This window comes from Acinonyx jubatus, chromosome D3 (genome assembly GCF_027475565.1).
Source record: "Acinonyx jubatus isolate Ajub_Pintada_27869175 chromosome D3, VMU_Ajub_asm_v1.0, whole genome shotgun sequence".
Lineage (NCBI taxonomy): Eukaryota > Metazoa > Chordata > Mammalia > Carnivora > Felidae > Acinonyx > Acinonyx jubatus.
Genome location: NC_069392.1, coordinates 78391273 through 78417210, shown reverse-complemented (window position 1 = coordinate 78417210; position 25938 = coordinate 78391273). Strand labels below are relative to the sequence as shown.

Sequence of the window (25938 nt, the reverse complement as noted above, 5' to 3'; positions counted from 1 at the left end):
TGATAATCTAACAAGATGCTCTGGTAGGGAAAAGTTTTACAAAAGGTTATTATCAAGATCTGCCAAATCTTTCTGAATAAGAATGTGTACAGTGAGTTTACTGTAGTAAATTAGTAATGTTTAAACCACCTAACGGCGACTGGGTGCTCGGAGTTTGCTCAGCCCATCACGGTCATCCGTGAACTGGAAGAAGTTTTACTCCAAGGAGAAAGGCTGCTTGGGAGTCGGAGAGGCCTCCTAACCTTACAGCTCTCCAGAACCAAAGCACTGGCACGTATATACTGTTATCACAACACACTGATTAAGCCAAAAAATAAAACAGCCTTACTAACAGTTCTTTATCACAACTCACACCTTATCCCTTTCACGTTTGGAATCTCAAAGTACTACTCAGACCAAAACCACCTCAGTTTCAAGAGACAATTACAATTCTATAAATCTGCAATAAATACTATATGGTAATTTTTAAAAATTGTGTAGGGGCGCGTGGGTGGCTCAGTTGGTTGAGCCTCCAACTTCAGCTCAGGTCATGATTTCGCAGCTCATGAGTTCAAGCCCCGCGTCGGCTCTGTGCTGACAGCTTGGAACCTGGAGCCTGCTTCAGATTCTGTGACTCCTTCTCTCTCTGCCTCTCCCCCATTCATGCTCGCTCGCTCTCTTTCTCTCTCTCTCTCAAAAATAAATAAAAACATTAAAAAAATTTGTAAATAAAAATTGTGTAAATTTAGAAATGAAGTAAAGAGAAGACCCTATGCTTCCCAAGAGTCCTAATTGAGAATATTTTGTTCTGCTGTCTAATCCTGCATGCTGGCCTGACCCTGGGTCTGGGCTGCCAGGTTATAGCTCTATTTCTGGGAATAAAGCATCGCATCAGATACTCCTGGGAGCTAAGCTTCAGCCTTATAGTTTGTCTTCCTGCAGAACCTCAAAGAAATAAGTATTTGTCTCTACAGAACCACTTAATGAGAAGGAAAGCAAAGATCTCTTTGTCAACATCCAATTTCCAAAACATTTAACATGATGGCATTCACCAATTTTCAAAATTACAGTAAAAGGCAGACACAGGAATTCTTCTAACAACAAACTTACCTATATCCTATTCCAGACCATATAATCATTTACTGCAAAGGACTAAAACCACATTGGCCTAACACTGCTCTAAGGACTTCACAAATTGATATGAATAAAGCACTGTAATCCTCTCAAATACCTGTGTTAGCTGGAAGAAGTTTAGTTGAGTACGTTGACCATCTTTTATAGAATATTTTTCTATACTGCGCATATGTGGTTCATAAGTTAAAAACAACACCTTCAAATACAAAAGCAAAATATGCAAAAAAACAATCTTCATGTGGGAAATGCAATCAAAACCACAATGAGATACCACTTCACACCTATTAAGATGGCTATAATCCAAAAACACAGAAAACAGCAGCTATTGGCAAGGATGTAAAAAAACAGTGAGGCCGTGGTGGAAGACAGCACAGCAGTCCCTCAAAAACTTAAACAGAGTTACCATATGATCCAGCAATTCCACTCCTAGGTGTAGACTCAAAAGAACTGAAAGCAACAACCTGAGCAAATGATTTTTTCCTAGTGGCATCACTCCCAATAGCCAAAAGGTCAAAACTCAAATGCCCCAATGACGGGTGAACAGATGAACAAAATGTGGCATATGTTCACAACTGAGTATTATTCAGCCTAAAAAATACATGTTACAACATGGATGAATCTTGAGGACATTATGCTAAGTGAAATAAGCCAGGCACAAAAGGACAAATATTGTGTAATGCCATTTAAATGAGGTACCTAGGATAGTCACAATCAGAGACAAAGTAGAAATAGTGGTTATCTGCAGGGATGCCTGGGTGGCTCAATCGGTTAATCCAACTTCAGCTCAGGTCATGATCTCACAGTTCATGGGTTTGAGCCCTGCATCAGGCTCTATGCTGACAGCTCAGAGCCTAGAGCCTACTTCAGATTCTCTGTCTCCCCCTGTCTGCCCCTCCCCAGGTCCTGCTCTGGCTCTCTCTCCTTCTCTCTCCTCCAAAATAAACATTAAAAAAAAAAAAAAAGCAATAGTGGTTACCAGGGCCTAGAGTAAAAAAAGGGGGAAGAGGAATAGTTGCTTAATGGATATAGACGTTCAGTTTGGGATAAAAGAGAAGTTCTGGGAATGGATAGTGGTGATGTCTGCACAATAATGTGAATGGACTTAATGCTACACTCAAAAAGGTGTTAAAATGGCAGACTTTATCTCCATGTATTTTACCACAATAGAACATAAAAAATGTTTATTTTTTTATTATTTTTTTTAGTATATGAAATTTATTGTCAAATTGGTTTCCAAACAACACCCAGTGCTCATCCCAAAAGATGCCCTCTTCAATACGCATCACCCACCCTCCCCTCCCTCTGACCCCCCATCAGCCCTCAGTTTGTTCTCAGTTTTTAAGAGTCTCTTATGCTTTGGCTCTCTCCCACTCTAACCTCTTTTTTTTTTTTTTATGTTTAAAACGATTTTATTACGCTGCCTCCACAAATATATTGAAACAACGATGAGAAAGTAGTTTGCTTCACAATCAAGATCACATTTTTGAAGTCTCAAGTTACACACTTTAATAGCCAAGAAAGGGCCTCTTATTTAATAACCTAGAGAGAAAAATGGAGTTGGAGTTTCTATCTAAGGACATAAGTTCATCAACCCACAAAATACCTACTAATTAAGTCCCACCCCTCACAAATGTCAGCATGCATCAATGCTATAAAACCATTTATAGCAGTTAGACTAAGTTTAGAAACTATCTAAATTTTTATTAAACTAATAAAATTGTAAATTTTATAATCTAATGCCTCATGAGCCACAGAGGTCACAATCAGGTTTACTGATCTCAACGGTGAATAACTCTCCATTCTTCCGTCTCCCATTGCCACATGTCACATATGCTTTCTTAACTCTGAGTAGCGGGAAGGGAGCCATAAAATATGGGTACTGGTTTAATGGAATCTTATAGACAGGAATTACACCCACTGTTCTATCAAGTTCAGATTCCTGGGAAAACACACGATAGATGACATGGCAGAATTGGCATTCTACAAAGACTAGTTAGATGAAAGTGTTAGGACCAAGTGAAAAGTGGAGAATTTTTCTCTGCTTGGATTAAGAAGATGAAGCTTAAAAATTCTAAGCCTGCAAAATATGCACAGGAACACAAAATACATTAGAATGTGTGTGCTCTTCTTTCTGTAACTCATCTGAGCAAAGCCTTTTCTGTCTATGGCATGTCTGCACTAAAGAGCTCCTGGTTAGCTCAAATCCACATGTCACGTAACACAGGCAGGCTTGACAGGTCGTTCATTCCAGAGATTACTCAGATCTCAGTTTTATACGTGCATATCCATCCCAACTATTGACGTGGGATGTCTCAAATGTAGGGAAAGTCTGTGAAACAGTCAAGTGGCTGGACAGACACTCTTCTCTGGTAATAAACTCCATCTACAAATAAAAGGAGGCCAATGTGACCGTTGTTCTGTTCTTTGTAGATGGGAGTTTATTTTGGCTCATCTAACAATCTTCTACATGTTTCCTTTAGTCCCCTGATGTAGAATAAATTTAAAAATACCAAGATGGGGCACCTGAGTAGCTCTGTTGGTTAAGTTTGTGACTTCAGCTCAGGTCATGATCTCACGATTTGGGAGTTCGAGCCCTACATCAGGCTCTGCACTGACAGTGAAAGGCCTGCTTGGGATTTTCCCTCTCTTCCCCCCCCCCCGCCCCTCCCCCATTCATGCTATCTCAAAGTAAATAAAACTTTAATTAAAAAAAAAAAACCAAGGAGGGGCACCTGGGTGGCTCAGTCGGTTAAGTGTCCGACTTCAGCTCAGGTCACAATCTCGCTGTCAGTGAGTTCGAGCCCCGCGTCAGGCTCTGGGCTGATGGCTCAGAGCCTGGAGCCTGCTTCGGATTCTGTGTCTCCCTCTCTCTCTGACCCTCCCCCGTTCATGCTCTGTCTCTCTCTCAAAAATAAATAAACGTTAAAAAAAAAAAAAAAAACCAAGGCAATCTGTATTTTTTAAAAAAGCAGAAATTAAGACTGTCTCAGCTTTTTAAAAATGTACAAACTGGGGCGCCTGGGTGGCTCCGTCGGTTAAGCGTCTGACTTCGGCTCAGGTCATAATCTCACAGTTCGTGAGTTCAAGCCCCTCATCAGGCTCTGTGCTGACAGCTCAGAGCCTGGAGCCTGCTTCAGATTCTGTGTCTCCCCCTCCCTCTGCCTCTCCCCTGCTTGTGCTCTGTCTCTCTCTCTCTCTCTCTCAAAAATAAATAAACTTAAAAAAATTTAAAAAAAATGTACAAACTTCTTCAGATGTCTGTACATTCATCCACTGAGACAGAGGATGCTAACATTACCACACAACAACCTCCTGTTAAGGTTTCGTGGTAGATTAAATATAGCTAGAAATACTTTGATACCCCTTCCACTGAAAGGTGGATCTAATTCCACAGCCAGCGGGTCTGGGCTGGCTCTCGAGGCTTGCGTGAACAACAGAATGAGGGAAGGAACATTCCGGGATGGGAGAGGGCAGGGCAAGAAGCCTTGCAAGCCTGGGCCTACCGAGACACCGTGTAAGAAGTGCCACTGCCCTGAGGATGCCACGCTAGAGAGACCACACTGAAAGATGACCTCCAGTCCCCAGCTGCATCTCCAGACACCCCACAACAGACGAGCTGTCCTTGCTCTTAGTGGCCTGTCTAAATCCCTGGCCCACAGAACCTTGAGAAACCATAACAAAATGGTGTTGATTTAAGCCAGGAAGTTTGGGGATAACTTGTTATACAGTTACAGGTTTTAAACTCCCTTCTTTCAATAACCAAGGCTGCAACTAAAGCAGCTATTATTTATGCAAGATTCATAGAAAGCCTTGCATGTTAGAAAATGATTCGTTACTAGCAACAATACTGAGATGGCCAATTTTATCCATTTCGGTGGAAAAAGAGGGAAGAAGCTGGGAAGGATGTGAGAGTTACTCACTCCTCTTGAAGAGGCTGTGGAGGACCAGGCAGGCGCCTGCCTCATGTCTACTCCATGAAACAGTGCACCCCAACCCAAAGTTCTGTCTGCACCACCTTCCAGCACATGAGGAAAGGTAGAGGCCGTGTGAGAAGAGACGAGACTGGTAAGCAGCGTGTGAAAGCTGTACCGTCCGTGACTGCAGCACCATTCAGAGGAGGGACAGCGACACTCAGCCGCTCCAAGACCGCCCAGGTGCATTTCTGCTAGGATCGCAGGCTCACTTCCTTCCGAACTTAGTGTGGCTACAAGTGTGGGGATAAGGTGATTCATCGAGATGAATGTGGCCGAAAGAACCATCTTAAAGCCAGGGTAAGTGCACTGTAGCTACTGAACGGGGGCAGGGAGAGAGGGCAGACAGTTCACTGAGCCCGCGTGTATTCTCTACCACCACGGCCCCCAGACCGGACTTGGCCACAGCGACTGCAGCTACGCAAGTTCTCCTCACCATGACACTTGTGCACTAACGGCAGTGACCGGTGCAGAGTAGGGGTGGACTACAACTGGGTGGGTGGAACACGATGACAGATGGAAACATCACTGTATCTTTCTGTGCATTTTGTGGAACTCTGTGAATTCATTACAAATGTAAAAACCATTAAAATTGTTGAAGTTGTCTTTTCCAGAGAACTGAACTCGTAGGATGCGCAATTAGGGAAGTTGGCAAAAGAATGCTAAGGGCGGGCGCCTGGGTGGCTCAGTCAGTTAAGCGTCCAACTTCGGCTCAGGTCATGATCTCACAGCTTGTGAGTTCGAGTCCCGTATCGGGCTCTGCGCTGTCAGCTTAGAGCCTGGAGCCTGCTTCAGATTCTGTGTCTCCCTCGCTCTCTGCCCCTCCCCAGCTCACAATGTGTCTCTCTTGCTCTCTCCTTCAAAAATAAATAAACATTAAAAGAAAAAAAGAAGGCTGATAAAGAAGGCTACTGAGGAGGAGAGCAGTGGAGAATGGAAGACAAGCGAGGGCAGCAGTTTTCACTCCAGGAAAACGTCACTGGCCTTGAGGTTTTCCTTGTAAAACTGCCTTCTGGTTGCTGCTTTCAACGTGAATAGCGCCGTGTGTAGGTGGCACGTGTAGCTGACACGTGGACAGGTGGGAACTATATTGGACCACAAACTACAAAGGTATGGAAGGCCGGACAAAGGTATGGACAGCCTTCAGCTCTGGTGGGGAAACATTCCTGGAAGCATGCAGAAATGGAAGCTTACAGAGTTCAGAAAGGATCCTTGACAGTGACTTATCGGTTGGTAAACATGACAGATTGAGAAACACTGCATTAGGAGGACTGTGTTTCACGCCACCTGTTAGAGGAGGCACCTTCCCTAACTAACAAAGCCACACGCCACGGCTGCCATGAGGCACCCTCTCTGTTCGCATGATGGCCTCTTCCACAAGAAGTACTCTCCAAACACTATGGGATCATGTTGTCGCTTCGAGCACCAGCAGTGAATTTCAATAATTTGATACTCCCCCCCCCAAAAGACAATTATATCGGGGTAAAGTCACGTCTCTTTACTATCCCAACAAGATATTCCTAATACGAAACAAAAACTTCCCCAACTCTTAGACTGTAGATGGCTCACTTCAGTGACCAAAGTTAAGTTTTCAATTTTCTGATCCTAAGCAAGGTACTATCTCAACTCCATATCTGACTCCTGCTGGTCCTCAAACAAATCATAAATTGGAACTATGAACAACTACTCAAATAAGAAAATGGTTTCTAATTTATGACTTTTTCCATTCTATCAAACATCATCCATACGTTTGCAACAATTTATACCCCCCCCACACAAAACTTAGTTAATTTGGACTATAAATGGTCTGATTTTAAAAGAATAATTAATAAATACACCTACTCAGCATTTCCTCATTGAAGATTCAGTTCAAATATATACTGTTCTATGCTTTTCAAAAGAAGCAATTCCTTTTATGATTTCCAAAAAAGTTGTGCCTAGACTATATAGCTACAAATATTGTTAAAGTAGCTGAAAAATAGAAGTCATACAAGACAAAAAAAAAAAAAACTTCCTAATGTACTTTGTTTTAAAGTAATTTATCATATTGGTATTTTTCAGAGCCATGTCTAAAAAGCCTAAGCATAGGAAATTTTAAGTGATTTTGTATGATATATGCAATGCTGACCAAAAAAAAAAAAAAAAGGAACACCATGTCTAAGCCTTTGGGGAACTTAAAATCTAGGCGGAAAGGTCAATTTTATAAGTTAAAAATATTTCAAAGTAATATTTTTGAAAAAAAAAACAGAAAAAAATCATAGAAGTACCAAATTTACAGCACAGAATATACATGCTACTGGAATTCAGAAGCAGCGAAGAATCACAGGGGCAATTCCAGAAAACATCATGCAAGAGGTGATGACATAGGCCAGCTTTGACTGGGAGGCATGATGTACGAAAAAGTGGGAAAAAGGGATTTTGAGTCCCAAGACCTACTGGAGGCCAGACTCCATCCGTCACTGTGAGACAGGTGAGATGATTAAATACTACTTTAGGAAGACATACTGGCAGGAGTATCCAACATTTAAGAGGTAGGAAGGCTGACAGAAGTGGAATCCGTTAGGAATAAAGTCCCAAAAGAGAACGGTGACAGCAAGGATGAGGAAAGAGTAGATTCAGGGTAGGAGGGGAAGAGAGGATTAGGGTCATCAAGCAAATCAGAGGGATAAGAAGTAAAATCGCTCCCTGAGAGAACCAGATTAGTCTGGAAGATTTTTTTTTTTTTCCTGAATCAACGATTCACGCTTTTCACACACATCGCATTTAAAGCGTCAGTGGCTGTTCTAGGAAGACACACCACTGGCGCGTGCACACGTCTCCTCAATGGCTTTCACAGCAGCGTGTTGACAACCTACTCCTCTCACCAGACTGTCAAGGTCCCCTGTAACCCAAACCCTATCAGCTCTTCCAACTTTTGCATTTCTGTTCATCCACTGCAAATTGTGCTATTCCCTCTTTGAACGATGGACAGATCAAATGATATATACAACTCACCCTTGTCTGCCAAGCATTTTCACACACGTGATCAGGTTCATCTTCACAGCAATTACATGCAAGAAACGGCGATGATACCCCTACTTTATTCGGAGCAGCCTGAAACTTGTGAAGACCAAACAACTTGCCAAAGTGACCTTTTTAAAACCTAAATCTGACCTCAAATAAATTACTTCTTGAATAAGCATGAAACACTCCGAACGAGCGAAGACATTTAGAGGGGAATGAGAGGCCAAATGTTCCCTGGAGCATAGGAAGAACAGAAGGGAAATGGACTATGGGCACCCAGCAGCTCTGCCACCTAAAACACAAACACGCTTCCAGAGTGACTGTTTACATAGACTGCATGAAGGAGGCTTTTGTGACAAGGCATCCTCTGTTACAAGTCCTCCATAATGAAAAAAGGTTGATAAAAGTGGAGCTCAGTCTGCTTCCGGGGTAGTGCAGGTCTTTTTTTGCTCTTACCAAAAAAAAAAAAAAAAAAAATTAATACCTCAAAGACAAAAATAATCAGCTTAAAAATTAGCCACTTTAATAGCTTCTATAGAAAAAGTATAAAATGTTCCTTTAAGTGCATGGATTCCAAGCTGTGCTCTGAAGTAACAAACAATCATATAACTTAAAAAAAAAACTGCAAAATAGCTTTAAATTATAGGCCAGTTTCCTAGCTAAATGTGAAAACTGAATAAAGATTTAAGTATAGTTGCCTGGGAGTTAATGATAATCCAAATATGGAATACATATATTCCCCTATTCCTATCCCCAAACCCGATATGGAGAAAATATGTATTTCAATAATTTGTGACCCAGAGAAATGCTTCCTTCGGGTTTATTTGTAACACACTGGATCTCTATAATGTAAATATTAAAAATAACTGCCCCAGGGGCACCTGGCTGGCTTAGTTAGCAGAGCACACGATTCTTGATCTCAGGGTCATGCGTTCCGGCCCCACGATGGGCATGGAGCCTACTTAATTAAAAAAATAAAAATAACAAATAACAGCCCAAATACATGGCTCAAACACTACCTTTCCAATTACCCATCCTTCCTGAACACCAATCAATTTAGAGGTATGATAATAGAGAATATGAAAAATATTGCATCATATGGACTTTTATTAAGTGGTGAAGAGAAAAAAAAAACACGTCCGTTCTTGAAAACCACTGATTTAACCATCTGGATGGTGGCATCTCAGTGGAAAAGAAAAATGCACTGAGCATCATTCTCAAGAGAACTTCATGCTCAAGACAGGATGTGAATTATTTTGCATCTTATCTCATTAATTCAATCACCACAACCTGAAATGAAAGTTGTTATCCCCATTTCGAAGATAAAACTGAAGCTCAGGGACTTAAGTAGCCTGGTTAATGTCACAGAGCGGCAGAGTAGGAATTTAAGCCAAGTCTAGTGCTAAACGGGCTATCACCCTTCAAGGCCTTTGGTAGCCTCTAAGGCACACTTCCCATGCCCTGCCCCACAAAAATATCATAAAAGGTGTAGATATACCATACTAGTTAATTTGAGGAAAAGAAGTTGCTTCCTTCCCATCTCCACCACCCTCTCCTCCTACTGTGGTCTAAGAAAGACTTTCCCTACACAGTGGAGGATCTCAGTCACTCCCATTTTTCTACTAAAATAATCACTAACTCTGATATTCTCAAAGCCTCTTTCAAATGGCATTTATTAGCTGAGCTGCTTGTATACTTCGCTGCAGCCAAACCAACCTAAAATTTCCTATAAAAGGCATGGCTGCTTCTGCTCCCCACTCCCAGTCTGTAAGACGGTCTACCCACTCTTCTCCCATCACCCTCCAGACAAGACTTAACTTTTACCGATAATTGCCAACATTTATTGAAGATCATGCATTAGACGTTATTCTTCAAGCACTCGTTCGTTTAATCCTCACAATCTCACCTAAGTACTGTTATTATCCCCACAGTAGGAGTGAGGAAAGCCTTCTTAGCGCCCACTACTCCAGTGACACTGTTCATTTAAAAATCCCCCAGCAGTGGCCAACAATTAAATAAAAGTATTTACTACCCAGGAGATTAGAGCCGTTCTTAAAAATCACTTTCAGAAAGAAAGCATCTTGTTAGTGCCTAATATAATAACAGCAGAAATCCTGACTGCTGACTTTTCTCTTATTTTTAGACAGTGCTCTCATAGGATAGCTGCCACATACACATGCTGGTTATCTCAGAGTAGGAGCCTTTATGCCAAAACTCTTTTTGAAGTCTTCTTTTCCAGGTCCCAACACTACCAGTACACTACGTGTTCTATTCAAATGAGTTGAGATTACTGCTCTGTCAGGTACCACATGGCTAATTCACCTGTGCCATGAGGAAGCCACAATTTTGCAAAATTTCCTTTTTTTTTTTTTTAGTATCTTGATCGATTTTTCTAAGGAAAGGACCCACGGCCACTTAATACTTTTTTGAATTCAAGTATGTTTTTTGTGAGTCCAAATAACATTAAATACTATCTACTGCACTAAATACTATCTGAAAATTTCAGTTTCTAAGCTTTATTCAAGCTATCTGCCAAGCAACTGTTTTGAGGATGCTGAAAACACGACCTGCAGAGAACACAGCCATACCAACAATATTAACCACTAACCACTACTATGATAGCTTATGTATTTTATGTTTTTCTGCCTTTGTGCTGTTAATTGGGGGCTAAATCTCCAAATGCAGAATATCCATTTTGATGAACAGAGCGTCCTTATGCATGCAAAGATAGGAAGCTTGGCGGTCTTTCAAAACTAGTATCTTTTAAAATACAGTTTTTTGTTGCTACTGTTAACAAACCACTAAGTTTGGGTCCCCACTAATAAGGGACCCATTTTTAAAACTGATTTTTTCCAGGTATGCTACATATGCAGTGTGTAACTTTATTAACACAGAACTACGTCAATCGCACAAATTTCCTAAAACACTTAATACTGTATGTTGAATTTTATGTAAGTGACTGGCAGTCCACAGCACTTGAAGAACATGAACTTCACGCACAAGTCTCCTAAAGGCAATACTTAAGCTATAATCCAATGTAACATTTACTCTAAATCACATAACAAAACTCAAGACATGTTACTTTTAAATATAAATATCTACTTAAATCTTTCATTTGTCTAAAATGAACTAATTAGCATATTCTAGTGGTAAGTTTGTGGACTGTCACCTCGACTATTTGCATCGTAACGACGGTATGTCACCACACACTTGCTGGCACTGGTCAACCTGAAAGGCATATAATTAACATAAAATTCGTATTAAAGCACAGATTCTACTAGTTTTTTTACACAAAACTTTCAAAAAGAGGCTGTTGCATATTAGGTATCGAATACAAGTCTTGAAAGAGCCAGAAACGCTATTTCGGGCCAGTACACTTATTCTAATGGAAAAGGAAATTAATTCCACTTTACGTGCGTTTTGTATGGATCAAAGTAATAAGAAACGGAATGATTCCTGGCGGAAAGTTACACACGTGTCTGAAAGGTTACTTCCGGGGCAATGAAAGGCTGCCACACGAATTTCCCCTTGCCTTGCTCGGAGCACAGCGTCCACGTGGTTCTCCACTCAGCCCCGCGCCCCGGCCTAGCCCGCGGAGGCCTAAGGGAGCCCCCGGGAGGCGCGGCCCGGCCTCAGCCCGCCCCCCCAGGGGCGGGGCCGGCGCGCCAGTCACGTGGGCGGCCGCAGCCGCCATCTTGCAGGGAGGGGGAGGGGAGGTGCCCCGAGGGATGGGTCCCCAAACGGGTCCGCCTGTCCGCGGCGGCGCGTGACCCGGGGGCCCTCGGACGCGCAGCGGCGCCTCCTCGAGAGGGACGTGCCACACTCGGGCGCCTCGCTACAGACTCCGAGGTGGGCCCTCTCCCGCCGGCCGCGCACAGCCGGCGGAAGGCCGAGGACCAGCTGGTCTGGACTGCAGCGAATGAAAATGCAAATCTACCCACCCCCATCAACTGCCTTTAGAGTGACAGCTTGGGAGCAACAAAATCCGCGGAAATGTCTTCAAGGCCAGAACAAGCCACAGATGAGGGCCACGGAGTCCACGCTAACAAGCGGAAAGTGCGGGCTCAGAACAATTTAATGAGACGTGAATGATTTGCTACGGTAACCCTATGCTAACCGAGAAAAAAGTTCATCACGCCACCGATGTCTAAAAATAGCCTTCAGCGTCACCTGTAGTACGTGTATCCCCTATGATTTATTCACTCATTTCAACTGATGGCCCCAACACAGGGCACTGCCTGAGAAATAATGTCCTGAAATTAATGGCAGAGTGCCCGACCTCACTTTGCCCACTCCTCCCAGCACTCACTGGATGCCAGAAAAGGCCACACACTGCAGTCAAGATAAAAATCTCATTATTCTAGGTTGCACGTATCTCTCCCCTTCTCTAGTCGCCTTCAGACCCTCTCATTACAAGCAAAATTTAAAGGAAAAACAGACTCCTGGCAGTTAAAATCAGAAATCGGTTATCCTTGCGGGAATGATATGAATGGAATGATATAACTTCCACTGTGAGACATTTTTACTATATCTACGATCTAAGATTATCTTGGCAATATATAAGAAATTTTAAAAAATAAGACATAAGTATTGCTTCTGATTTCAGGCTTTCTTCTCCAAATTTAACAGGGACTTATACGCCTTTTTGGAATTATTTTAGTGAGTAGGCTAGGAGTGGAAAAGGACTTTTACCAACAGTATACACAGTTGCATATTACTAGTAAATACACACTACATGACCAAATTTCAAGTTCACCAAGAAAATAGAGTAGTAGCATTACTACATTGGAGTTGGATAAAATATATCCTACAATGTGAGTCACTTCATAGAAGCCTCATTTTAAAAAGGAGGGGCTCAGCCTAGATTATTGCCAAATCCCTTCTAGCTCCTGAATTCCTCGATTCGATGGATATGGAGTCCACACAGCCCTTAGAAAAATTACAAAGTCCGGTTTTAGTTCCAGAGTACTGAAAGATACATAAGACACATAAATTGAATTAACTTTCAAGAAGGGAAAGGGAAAAATCCCCTTTTTCCAGTAGATCATCCTAGAGATCACCTAAGTTGAAAAGGATGGCAACCAAACTACTACCTTTTAAATAACTGTGCGCCACGAAAATAAAGTTATTGTACATAGTTTTTACTCTATTGCACACACAGTTTTTTACTCTGAAACCTACTCTCCTCCCCTCCATTAAGTTGTTAGGATCAAGGATTTCATATTGGGCCTAGATTATTATTAGATGCTTTTACAGCTCTACATAATTTCATCTTCGTTTATGTTTGAGACAAGTGATTCGTCTGGGTTCTTGTCGACTACATTTTGGTGTTTAACAACTTTTAGAAAACAACATTTATGCCTACATTAAAGGCCCGACAAATACCCCTGCTTCAAATATGTAGGCAAGACTGAAGCCTGATAGAAAATAAATTATGCCAGAGGTAAAGGGCGTGAGCAGCCAGCTCTAAGACAGTTTTTGTTGTTGTTGTTTGTTTGTTTTTTTTTACCCAGACAACCTGCGCTAATACCCATCCAGTTTGAGTCGATTCGCCGCTCTCCACCTCAGGGTTTTTTCTGGGAACATCAAGTTAGAATCAGGAGCCAAAAGACCCTACGACCCCTTTAAACTCAGCACTGCCGGAGCGAAAAGAGCCCCTTTGTGCTGAAGACACGGGCAGCACGCCGGGAGCGCACCTTTAGAACACCTCTGCGAGGGGATAAGGCAGAGCTTTAAACTGTAACCAGAGCGCCAGATGGCGAGAAAGAGAAGGCGCTGCCCGGGGCCAGACTGCAGCTAATAGTCTCCTTTGCGCTTTGCCTTTCCCAGCACCTGGGGCGAGAGATGCTCCAAGTCAAAAATGTCCCGAGACCTTGCCTCGGAGAAGGGGACCGGGCTGAGAGCCCCATGTTTCCCGTGGCAACTCCGGCACGGAAGAGACTTCTAGAGCATTCTGTTATGGCGGGTGCCTGAGTGTGCATGGGGGGGGGGGGGGAAGGAAGGGGGGGGGGGGAGAGTGGAACTGAACCGCCCAGCAGAACGAAGATTAGTTAGTGTTACGGGCTGGGAGCCGTGGGGTGGGTACTCCGAGCCACCTGCGCCGGGTTGAGGCTCGGCCAAGAGGTATCCGAAAGGCAGGCCGGGGAGGCCGCCGGGGCGGTGACCGCAACGCGGGTGCACGGAGGCTCGCGCGCCTTACCTGGGCCCGGGGGCCGGCAAAGTTGCACGGCTCCACCTCCACCTCTGCGTCCTCGGGCCCCCCGCGGAGCGCGGTGCGGAGCCTCTCCAGGTGCTCCCTCAGGGTGACCCGCTGGTGGAAGGAGAACGCCGGGTGCAGCGAAGCCATGGTGAAAAGCAGCAGCAGTTCCTCCTGGGCCCTGAAGCCCAGCCCGCCGCCGGGCCGGGGCTCGGCGCCGCTGCCTTCCGGGCCGGAACCTTCCTTCTCTGCGTCCTCCTCGCCTTCGCCGTCCTCCCCGCGCTCGCCGGGCTCGTCCTCCGCGCCGCCCCGCGAACCCTCGCCCCGAACCGCGCGCAGACTCTTGAGCACCGAGTCCACCTGGGGCAGGAGGCGGTGCAGGCGACCGGCGGCCTCACGGTTCTCCGAGCCCAGCAGCGCCAGGTAGACGATGAGGCGCGAGCGCACGGCGGGCTCTCGGAAGTCGGCCAGCGGCCCGGGGTCCGAGAGGCCGTTGGCCTTAGCCTCCGAGTCGCGCAGGTAATGGTAGTCCTTGCGCGCCAGGTCCTCCAGGCACGAGCCGAGGAAGCGCAGCTCCAGCGGGTTACACAGGTCCAGCAGCCCGCACATGAACTCCAAGCGCTGCGCCGAGCCCAGCACCAGCCCAAACCACTCGTACACCCGCTCCTGCTCGCGCAGCGCCGCCGCGGGCCCGCCGCCGCCGCCCGGCATGCCCGCCCCCGCCGCTGCTCCGCCAGCAACAGGCGGCCCGAGCCCCCGGGGCGGCGGCGGCGGCGGCGGCGGCGGCGGCGGGGGGCCCCGCGGCGGGCCCGCGGGAGGCGGCGGCGGGGGGCGGCAGTCCCGGCGGCGGCGCGGCGGCGCCTTAGCGCCCGGCCGTGCGTCTGCCTCGGGCTCCTCCGCCTCGGGCGGCGGCTCCACAGGGTGCGTCGGCTTCAGCGGCAGCTTCATCCTCAGCATCCTCGGCTAAGGCGGCGCGGACATGCGAGCGGGGGCGGGCAGGCGGGCGGGGCCGGGAGGGGGGGCGGGGGCCGAGGCGGCGGCGCTGCCGTCAAGAGCTGGGCCCCTCCATGCCGCCGGGGGAGGGCCGGGGCCGGGGGCGGGTCTCGGCCGGCGAGGGGGGCGGTGGCCGGCCGGCGGGGTCGCTGGCGTCGTCTTCCCGGGCCGGAGGCGGGGCGTGCCCGCGGCAGCTCCTCCCCCTGGGCTCCGCGCCGGCTCTAGGAGCCCGAGTGCGGGTGGGAGCAAGCAAGCGAGTGTGTTCTCCTTCCTCCTCCCTCTCTCCCGTCGTCCGCACTGGGCTGGGGCGGCGGCGCCTGAGCGGTTCCCTCGCGAGCCGGTGTGGACCCAGCGGCTGGGAGAGGAGGAGGAGCGGCCGGGCCGGGCGGAGACGCTTGCGGACTCCGCGCAGGCACCTCAGCCAATCAGAGGCCAGAGTTGACAGTTGCGTAGTTCTCCCCGCCCCCAAGGGCTGCCTCTTCGAGAAGCCACGCCCAACCGCTACGCGACCGCCCCTCTCTCTCGGCGGCTTCCGCGCGGTCCTAATATCTGGTCTTTGCCAGCTTAGGGTAGGACGTTGGTGGGACGGCGGGGCGGTGGCTGGGTCGCTAGGTGCGCCGAGCGCGGCGAGTATCTTGCGAGGTCCACGTGAGAGGACTAACGGGGGTCATTTCACGTTTTCCGAGGGCCCTAGCCCTGTTTTTGACTACTGACTCCCCTGCTCTGTCTCCTCGCCTGGGCCACCGCCCCACCTCGGCCAGCGCCGTTCGCCGCACTGAACGTGTCCTAGGAGTGGAGGTTCTTCTGAAGTGAGCGCGCTAACCCAAGGCGAGCTCTTTCAGTCTCCACAGCCTGGCCGACTTTCGGGTAGTCAGCAGTGGCATAATTCCCACCACAACTTCACAAGGATCGGTTGTGTTGACTCTCTGAGTTGCAGATCGGGGAACTGGCTCGGGAGGCAGGATTGTGGCTGTGGTTAGGGGGCCCGGACGCCTAAAAGCTGAGCGAGCGCCCACGGCGTGTGCCGGCTACAAGGTGCGGAGATGGGGACGCGCGGCCCTGGGGGCGCGGAGGCGACGCGACCCGAGGAGTTCCGCGGCCTCTGGGCGGAGTGGGGGGCGTGCTGATGTGGACGCCCTTGGCCTAACGGTTACCTCTGATCTGTAACGTTTTGGGGAAATAATTTCCACGACAGTTTTTTAGCAAAAGTCCCTCTCCGCCCGCGCCTCCATCTTCTGGGGATCGGTTTACTTGCTAAATAACGTTTCTGTGCCTGACGCCAACATTTTGGATCCTTGTGCCCGTGTAAATTCCCTGTGATTCGAACTTAATAAGATACCACCTTGACAGGCTCTCAACTTTATTTATTTTTGTTTAGCTTTTTATATTTTAAAGGTTTGAGTACCTTCAAAATGTCTTTCTCACATTGTGGCTTTTTTTTTTAATATAGCCCCAATTTTTAGTACCTATCTGGATTTTTTGAAGGTTAATTTGAAAAGGTGGGATTACTTTTAAATCCTTTTTGTTTTAAGTCTTACTACAGCTGTATAGTAGGAGTATGTAAAAAACAGAAATGACACCGTAACTCTGAGATATTGGGGCATCTGTGGGAGAGCATTCGCTGAGCCCTTTATCTCACGTTTATGCCCTAAGAAGCTAATTTATAATTCAGTAAAAGGCTGAACTGAAGCCTAAAATCAGTTTCAGCAATAAAGCAGGGAGAAGGAATTATTTTCAACACATTTAAGATTGACAAAGTATATGAGAGCCATTCTTCCAGGTAATTTACTAATTCTTTACATTCTTTGCGTGTTACTTAGAAATCATTACAATCAGAAAACTTTGTTAAGGACTTAATTAACAATCCTTGCTCCCTTTTGCTGTCAGCTTCAACTTCCCTGGAATCTTCTACTCTATCTCATCTACTCCCACATTTCTAAAGCTCAGGGTGAAATACCTTAGGCAACCAATAATCGTCTTAGTCTGGCTGGATACAGGTCTGTATTGAGTCACCTGTCCAGATTGGGATATCGTGTGTAGTAAGGTAATACTTAACCTTGGGAGGCATTTTTCCAAGTAACTCAGGCAAAAGGTCTTTACATTTTCCTTGGCAACAGGAAGCCATTTGGTAGGAACTCTCAACAATACTTGACCCATAAATTTTATATTAGAATTGAGATTTGTAAAAATAATAATGTTGACCTTTGTCCTTCTATCTTTGGCCAATATTAGAAAATTCAGTGATCCCAGCTTTTGAATATATATGACATGTATAAAATGATTTAATATTCTGGTTATCATCATCCATCAGGTGCACAATTTGCCATTTACCCCCCCCCCCCCCCCAGTGCGTTGTTTCAGAGCCCTCTTTCCATACTGTAACTCACTAGACCAGGCCTCAACTTTTTTCCAACTTTTGTATGTGAAAGAGAGAACACATTCTCTGGGTAAGAAGAATGTACTGCATGCTTTTCTGGGAGCAGCCCAGATGGAAATCCCGGGATGAGATGTAGGCATGTTTCATTGGGAAAACTACCCAGATGTTTCTAATAAGACGCCCTAGGAAGGTATTCCTCCCCCCAGGCCTACCTATTGAGAACTCCTGATCTAGATTCTCTGGTATTTTACATAATTCCTGGATAATTATTCAGATAGGACAGATATTGGTACTGTGGTAACGGTGGGAGTATGTTTGTATCGAAGTTGTTCACAGAGGAATATGTGCCATAAAAGACATCTTTAAGGACACAAAGTAGTGCTATTGTCTCTTGTCTCTAGATGACATTTAAGGCATATTCAATGTACTATTTAATGCACATTCACTGTGTTTATTTGCTTCTTAGCAATGAAAGATGATATTATTGACATTACTGCCTAAACACTTATATGTAACCAGAAAACTGGTTTCAAGTTATGATTCTACTTTGGATTAAGATACTAGCCAGTGATAGAGGATTGAGCAGAGGCTTTGCAACCCTCCCTTTTGCAATCGGGTTACTGTAAGAAATTTCAGTAAAAGCACAGTTAATTGAATGGTTCAGAGCACACTAATAATGATACCTACTCTATAAGAAGGATGCCCAAAGACAGCTACTTCTAGCTCAGACGAAACTAGTAATCTCATCCATACCAAGGATTTGTTCTTTCAGTGTTTGTGAGTGTTGACTTACTTGCTCCCTCTCCCACTACATCTGTTTCCTCCATTAGAACAGAAGTATCTTAACATCAGTCTTATTCAATTTTATATTTTGCCATCTGGAACACAGTTGCTATTAATGAATGTTTGCCAAGTAAACAAACAATAATGCACCAGGAACCAAAAGTAACTGCCAACTACTTCTGGGGTTACCTGAATCTTTCTTTGTTCATATCTAGAAGGGAAAAGAAAACATTTGTGTTCCAACATTGCCAGACTAGTACTGAGACTCATTCTACATGAATTGGCTTAGGTTACATGCCCATTACTGATTATTCACTGGAGCCACAGAAGTGGAGTCAGCTTTGTCAGAACAATGTCGGTCCCCCACCCCCCAAAAAATCCAGGTCTGTTGGAAAGAAGCAAGGAAAACATAGATTCTAAGGAAGCAATACGTATGTCCAAAGCCATTGTTCTTACAGTCTATACCTTCGATCACTTAAATTGTCAAGGATTTAAGGTACCTCAAAAATAAATTTTTGTTTAGTTCATATTTTTGTTTAGTTATATCATACATTTAAGAGTTATTAAATAATATCTTTAAAGATTACAGTTAAAAAGCTGTTAAGTTCTTGGAAACAACACAGATGAATTATTCATTGATCTATAACTTAAGGAAAAAATTGTATATTTAAAATTAAAAAGATATGTCTTGGTAAGGTTTACAAAAGCATGCTATCAGACATGTTTGACATAGAAATCATCAGTATTGATGCTATGACAGTATTCTCATTGGTAAGCTAGGAATCCATGCCCAACATGGGTGTATGGCACCTTTTCTGGAAGATTAGTGTTTGGATAAATTCAGAGTCTCCCTAGAGTTGTGGCTTCATTTGTCAGGAAGATTCTTAGGAACTTAGATTTACCAGGTGGCCCAAGTTCTCCCACTTGTACATTGAAACTTTTGGAGAAGCCCTGGAATCCACCAACCTTTGTTTTTTATTTTTTGTTATGTTTATCTATTTTTGTGAGAGACAGCACGAGCGGGGGATGGCAGAGAGAGAGGGAGACACAGAATCCGAAGCAGGCTGCAGGCTCTGAGCTGTCAGCACAGAACCCCACAGGGGGCTCGAACTCACACACTGTGAGATCATGACCTGAGCAGAAGTCAGATGCTTAACCGACTGAGCCACCCAGGCGCCCTGAGAATCCTCCAATCTTTGAAGCCTGTCTGGAAATAAACTTGATTCTAAAGTAGATTGATTAGGGGGCACCTGGGTGGCTCGGTCGGTTAAGTGTCTGACTTCGGCTGAGGTCATGATCTTGCTCAAGCCCTGCATTGGGCTCTGTGCTGACAGCTCAGAGCCTGGAGCCTGTTTCATTCAGATTCTGTGTCTCCCTCTCTCTCTCTCTCTCTCTCTCTCTCTCTGCCCCTCCCCCACTCACACTCTGTCTCTCTCTCTCTCTCTCTCTCTCTCTCTGTCTCTCTTAAAAAATAATAAACATAGGGGCGCCTGGGTGGCTCAGTCGGTTAAGCGTCCGACTTCGGCTCAGGTCATGATCTCGCGGTCTGTGAGTTCAAGCCCTGCATTGGGCTCTGTGCTGACAGCTCAGAGCCTGGAGCCTGTTTCAGATTCTGTGTCTCCCTCTCTCTGACCCTCCCCCATTCATACTCTGTCTCTCTCTGTCTCAAAAATAAATAAACGTTAAAAAAAATTTTAAAAAAAATAATAAACATAAAAAATTAAAGTGGATTGATTTGGAAAATCTTCAGGCTACTGGCTCATGCTAGAAATTCAGGAACCAGAGGTGCCTGGGTGGCTAAGTTGGTTGAGTGTCCGACTTGGGCTCAGGTCATGATCTTTTGGTTCCTGTGCTGACAGCTCAGAGCCTGGAACTTGCTTCAGATTCCTCATCTCTCTCTCTGCCCCTCCCCTCTCACACTCTGTCTCTCTATATATATCAAAAATAAATAAACATTTAAAAAAAAGAAAAATTCAGGAACTGGTACTTGCCTGGTTCTATGAGATGTCTGCAAATAGACTTTTTGCCCAACTGTAAAGCCTGTCTACCCAAAAAAGACAATACTGCCGCCTTTTTTTTTTTAATTTTTTTTAAACATTTATTCAGTTTTGAGAGAGAGCGTGTGAGCTGGGGAGGGGCAGAGAGAGAAGGAGGCACAGAATCTGAAGCAGGCTCCAGGCTCTGAGCTGTCAGGACAGAGCCCGACGTGGGGCTCAAACTCATGAATCATAAGATCATGACCTGAGGTGAAGTCAGCCACTTAACTGACTGAGCCACCCAGGCGCCCTGATGATACTGCCTTCCAGGGACCCATGGACAGTAGATTTGAAGTTTCGGAAGTTTGGCTTGCTAGATAGGAAAATAACAACTGCCCCAGTAGTGTTCTCTGGAATGGGATTTGCTGAATTCGTATACTTCTTTAAATATGGTTACATCAAATTATTGGTGGGCTCTTTGTGAACCCAGCTTAAACCCACTGTATCTTATCTTTTTGCATTCAGAAAAGAAGCCTAATTTTTTTCAAGCATCCAGCCTTCTTCCAAAGATCCTATGTGGTTTGAGTGATACCTTTGCCAGCTGCATAGATAGATCTTGATCAGTAACCGAATCAGAGTAGCCCACACTTCTTGCCAGTTGGTTTAGAAATCCTGACCTATTGCGATATGTCAAAAGGACACCCAAGCCAATAAACTCTGTCAAATTGGCACACGAAGGGGCTCCTACTCTGCAAATCCAGCAGAATTTGAGTATCACAAAGAATAACGTACCAGTGAATCAAAAAAGAATCCAAGTCCATAGAGATTCTCAGAGGAAAAACGGTGGACGAAGGTCCAGGGAAAGATCTTCTCTACAGAAGCATGCCAGCCAAAAAATTTAGAAGGAAAGTGTGAGGAAACTCTCATTTTGCAACCACCATGTGTAATAGTCGATTCACCACTGGGTGCAAAGTTGCTGGCAAAAGGAACATTCACGTGCTCTCAAAATAATGCCTCAGTTAAAAGGGGGAAAGGTACTTATTTGTGGATAAATCTGATGGATGCCACCTTAACATGTCACAATGAGCATTACCAGTAGTGGGACGATCTAATATTCCTCCTCATGTCATGGACATCATTGGAAGAACATACTGTTTGTGGTATTCTTGCCAAAATGTTTACACTGAATCTAATCATGACAAAATAAGGCAAATCTGGATTATGGGATACCGTATAAGACAACTTAAAATCTTCAAAAATCTTAAAAAAAATATCAATGTCATGAAAGCAAATACAGAAAGAAAGCAAATTGTTCTAAAGAAAACTAAGGAGGCAAGTGCAGTGAATGATCTGTGATTGGATCCTGGACTTTAAAAAAAAAAAGACTCTAAAAAGACATATTGGGGATAATTCGGTAAGTTTGAATAGGGACTTCTAGTTAGACATGGTTACTTTATCAATGCTAACTTTCTTGGGTGACATAATGACCTTGTGGTTGTATAAAAAATTGCCCTTGTTTTCGGCTGATAGTTGCTCAAGCACTGAAGGTTTAAACGTTATGGTATCTACAACTTATTTTTTATTTAAAAATTATAGAGAAACCAAGCAAATGTGGCAAAGCAGTGACAACAGCCAAATCTAAGTAAAGGGTATATGGGTGAATATTGAACTTCACCTTTCTGCAGGCGTGATTTTCTTTTCAAAACCAAGTGGGAAACAGGGAGATTACAAATCCTCATCCACAGGACGAGTGAAAGGTAAAAGACAATATATTACATTTATGAGTGCAGTTTAACACAAAACTTTCATTAATTGATTTTATAAATGGGACAAAATGCTGACCAGCGTCATCTTTAAAACTGTATATAAAATAGAATAATAAGACTTGTGCAAGACACATAGAAGCCTAGTGGAGAACTGGTTTTCTGCACTTGTTACCTCGATATATTGGCCTTCCAAAAAAGTAAAGAGTGAAGCTGGTTAGGATCAACCTGTAATGGCTTGCAGAGTCAGAAGGTGTCCCAAGAGTCAGTTTGTCAATGTGTTCTGAAGGAAACCTGGGGCCCAGCCAAAGGCAAGCAAGGTCATCCTCAGACAGAAACATTTCTAAAGAAGAGTACAAAATAATCCTCTGGAACCAAACTACAAAAGGCACGGTGAAGTACCAGAAGGATGGTGTTCCGTGCGGAGCATAAGGAAATTACCTTAATTTTGTATTATCTGCTTTCTATCAAAAGCGATTTAAGGAGATTGCTTGTAATCTAAATAGGGAAAATGGAGAGTCAATGCGTTTGTCAAGGTTAATGCAGGACTTCTCAATGTAAACGGTCATTGCATCTGGTGGATGCTTTTCCGTACCCAGAATGACAGACTAGTGCTTTGGGCTTTTCCCTCACTCTCATGAAAAGTCTCTAAGACCATGCAATTTTCACCCTGGATTCTGATGCAGAACCCAACAACCTTTTGATTAGCGATTCAGTTTCCCATTGACTTAATGCTGGGAAAGAAGAAATCCTAGTGAATGGAAATATATAATCTACTCTCAAAGAAAGGGATATTCCACATTGAAATAAATACATTAACATTCGGCCTACTCGTCCCTTTTAAATTTCTTTAGAGGTGTCACTCCCCCTGAATCTTGTCAATTCTGCGTAAATGCGATCACTTTCTTAGATCGTGGCTTATATGTGGTACCTTGAATGGTCTGCTGTTCTTGTTTGGTATAATTTTAATTTATACATATTTAGATCCAAATACTACCATTTAAAGAGTACTATCTTTTTCTTGGAAAAAAATTATTTGGAAGAATTTTTAAAAACTATAAAACTTTAAATGTTACTTAGCAACTTTAGAGGACTGGTTACAAATGTTTATGTAGAGAGGGAAATACTAAATACTAAAGACTTACTTAAACCCTGTAAACTGATGCTAAGATTTAATTAATTTAAAAATATGTTTAAGTCATACATCTAACATATATATAAATAAGTGGTGAATTTTTTTTAGTTCTTTAAAAAACTACTCTCTCAAGATGAATAAACTTAAAAAAATGGGAGGGCACTGGGGTGGCTCAGTCGGTTAAGCGTCTGACTGTTGATTTTGGCTCAGGTCATGATCTCACAGTCTGAGAGGTGGAGCCCCGCATGTGGGGCTCTGCACTGACAGTGTAGAGCCTGCTTGGAATTCTCTCTCCCTCTGCCTCTCCCCCACAAGCACGTGTATACTCTCTCTCTCCCTCTCAAAATAAATATTCAGTTAAAAAACCCCCAATTTGTGATGTAGGAAAAAGTATTTGTTTTATTTTTCACCTTTTCAACTAAGTTTGATGGAACTATGTGGATACAAGTTAAGCAAATATAACCTAAATTAAACAACACTCTTGCCACATTTATCCCAGAGCACATCTACGCATCAGAACACTAGTTTTGTAGACTGACTGTACTTGAAATATTTTTTAAAAATCCTTACGTTCCTCTTCAACATCAAGTCAAAATTTATTTTTCATGGGGCACCTGGGTGGCTCAGTCGGTTGAGCGTCTGACTTCGGCTCAGATCACGATCTCGCGGTTCATGGGTTCAAGCCCCGTGTCGGGCTCTGTGCTGACAGCTCAGAGCCTGGACCTGTTCCAGATTCTGTGTCTCCCTCTCTCTCTGCCCCTCCCCCACTCGCGCTCTGTGTCTCTCTCAAAAAAAGTGTTTTTTTCTTGCATTCAATATTTGTATTTAAAATGTTCCATCAACATTTACAACTTTAAGGTTTTAAAGGTTTTTTTCTTCATAATTCTTAAACATGTCACTTTTTAAAAAGGCACGAGAAGAGTTTTATTTCACAGAAATGTAAGCTAAGTCCAGACATGAAGATTTTATCTGCATAGATAAAGATTTTATCCACACAGGTCTACTGTTTTTCAGATTTAGCTGTGCCTGGGTAAGATTGGCAAACTCACGGCATATGTCATCGTTGGCTGTTGAAATTTGGATGACCTACAGAACCATTTCCATTCTATCAGAAGGCTTTGGCTGCCGTGCCAGAAGAGTTGGAAATGATCAAAGAAATTCGACTAACTTGTCATTTCCTGACTTCTAACCTCTGAGAAGTCTTGGGCTTCAACTGGTGACTCAAGCAGTCAGCCATATGGAGGAGACGATGGCCTGGTGCTAAATTAAGACTCATATACACACTATGAGTTCTCAAAATCCCTCTCCCTTTCTCCTCCCACACCTCGCCCTCTAACTGCCAGGTCTCACTAGCATTAAATAGCCAATGGCAAGGAGAGAAGCCATGCTGGGGATTCCTCGTAGCTTCTGCTCCCATTTGGGACAGCTCTGGCAATGGCACCAGCTCACCTTACGACTCCCCTTTTTCTACACATCCTGCCTATAGACTTAAGCAGTGACCTCAAGAGCCGATGTCACGTAGCAACCGAATGACTCAAACACAGAGCTACTCTAATAATGCAGAGTTGCCATGATTATCTCCAACTCCACCTCATCCTTATTGGTCAGCGTGTTCCCTATTCTAATGATTCTAATGATTGGAAAAAGAGCAAAGAAATAACAGCCAGGAGAAAAGAATCATTTTTCCACAGCAAAGCATAAGTCTTTCTAAGCAACAGCAACAGTAATAAAGACCATTTATTGAGCATTGAGTTGTGTGCTGTTGAACTGATCACTTTACACATAGTTGCTGTTAATCTTCATAACATTCTTCTGATAAATGTCATTTTATAGGTGAGGACACCGAGACTGAGAGTTAAGCCATTTTCCAAGGTTTCATGCTAGAAAATGACTGAGGCATGATTCAAACTGCAGGTGGCCACCCAAAGCTACATTTCCAAATACTATACCATCCTTTCAATTCAAGGACCAATTTAAAATAACATTTGCCACTTATTTCCTCACTATCGAAGCCACAGATGTTCACTATTAAAAATATGATTAAAAAATTCAATTAGTATTAACATTTTTAAATTAGCCCAAACTCAGCTGCCTACAGGTAACTACTACACATTTCATTTCCAATATTCCAATAATCCTGTGATTATATGTGTGTGTGCATGTATATATGTGTGTATATTTGTACGGAGTATATGTATTATAAGCTGTGGTTTGGGAGTACTACATTTTTATCTTAAGATTATACTGATCTCCTAATTTTGGGATCGTTCATTGCTTGTATATAGAAATACAATTCGTTTTTGTATGTTGATCTTGTACTCCACACCTTGCTACTTGTTCATTTTAGTAGTGTGTGTATTATTTAAGATGTTCTATAAATAGGATCATGAGTCTATGAATAAAGATGTTTCCCTTTTTCCTTTCTGATTAGTGTGCTTTTTTAAATTCTCTGTTTGCATTGGCTAGAATTTCTAGTGCGATGTTGAAATGGAAGAACTAAGAGTGGATATCCTTACCTGAGTCCCCATCTTAGTGGGGGGAAAAATTTCAGTCTTTCACTTCTGAGCATAATGTTAGTTGTACATTTTTCATAAATGCCCTTTATTAGATTGTGGAAGTTCCTTTCTG

The 25938-nt window shown here is 43.9% G+C and overlaps 1 protein-coding gene and 1 long non-coding RNA gene across 7 annotated transcripts in view; one reads left to right on the top strand and one right to left on the bottom strand.

Annotated features, from left to right (window-relative positions):
* ZCCHC2 (zinc finger CCHC-type containing 2) overlaps window positions 1–15278 on the bottom strand; it is a 66378-nt gene extending 51100 nt beyond the window's left edge. For 3 of the 6 annotated variants that reach the window (XR_008291542.1, XM_053205811.1, XM_053205809.1), the window contains exon 1: window positions 14287–15273. Coding sequence is in view for 5 of the 6 variants with exons in the window: in XM_053205811.1 (XP_053061786.1) it covers window positions 14287–15240 (954 nt within the window). In the remaining variant the exon portion in view is untranslated. Of the gene's footprint in view, window positions 1–14286 lie in introns of all 6 variants that reach the window. The other 3 variants (XM_053205810.1, XM_053205812.1, XM_053205808.1) reach the window with 3 other exon arrangements.
* Window positions 15279–15374: 96 nt separating this feature from the next.
* LOC128312366 (uncharacterized) lies at window positions 15375–25737 on the top strand. Its single transcript, XR_008291543.1, has 2 exons — window positions 15375–16311; window positions 20938–25737. It is a non-coding gene; the product is annotated as an uncharacterized LOC128312366 (long non-coding RNA).
* The last annotated feature ends 201 nt before the right edge of the window (window positions 25738–25938 follow it).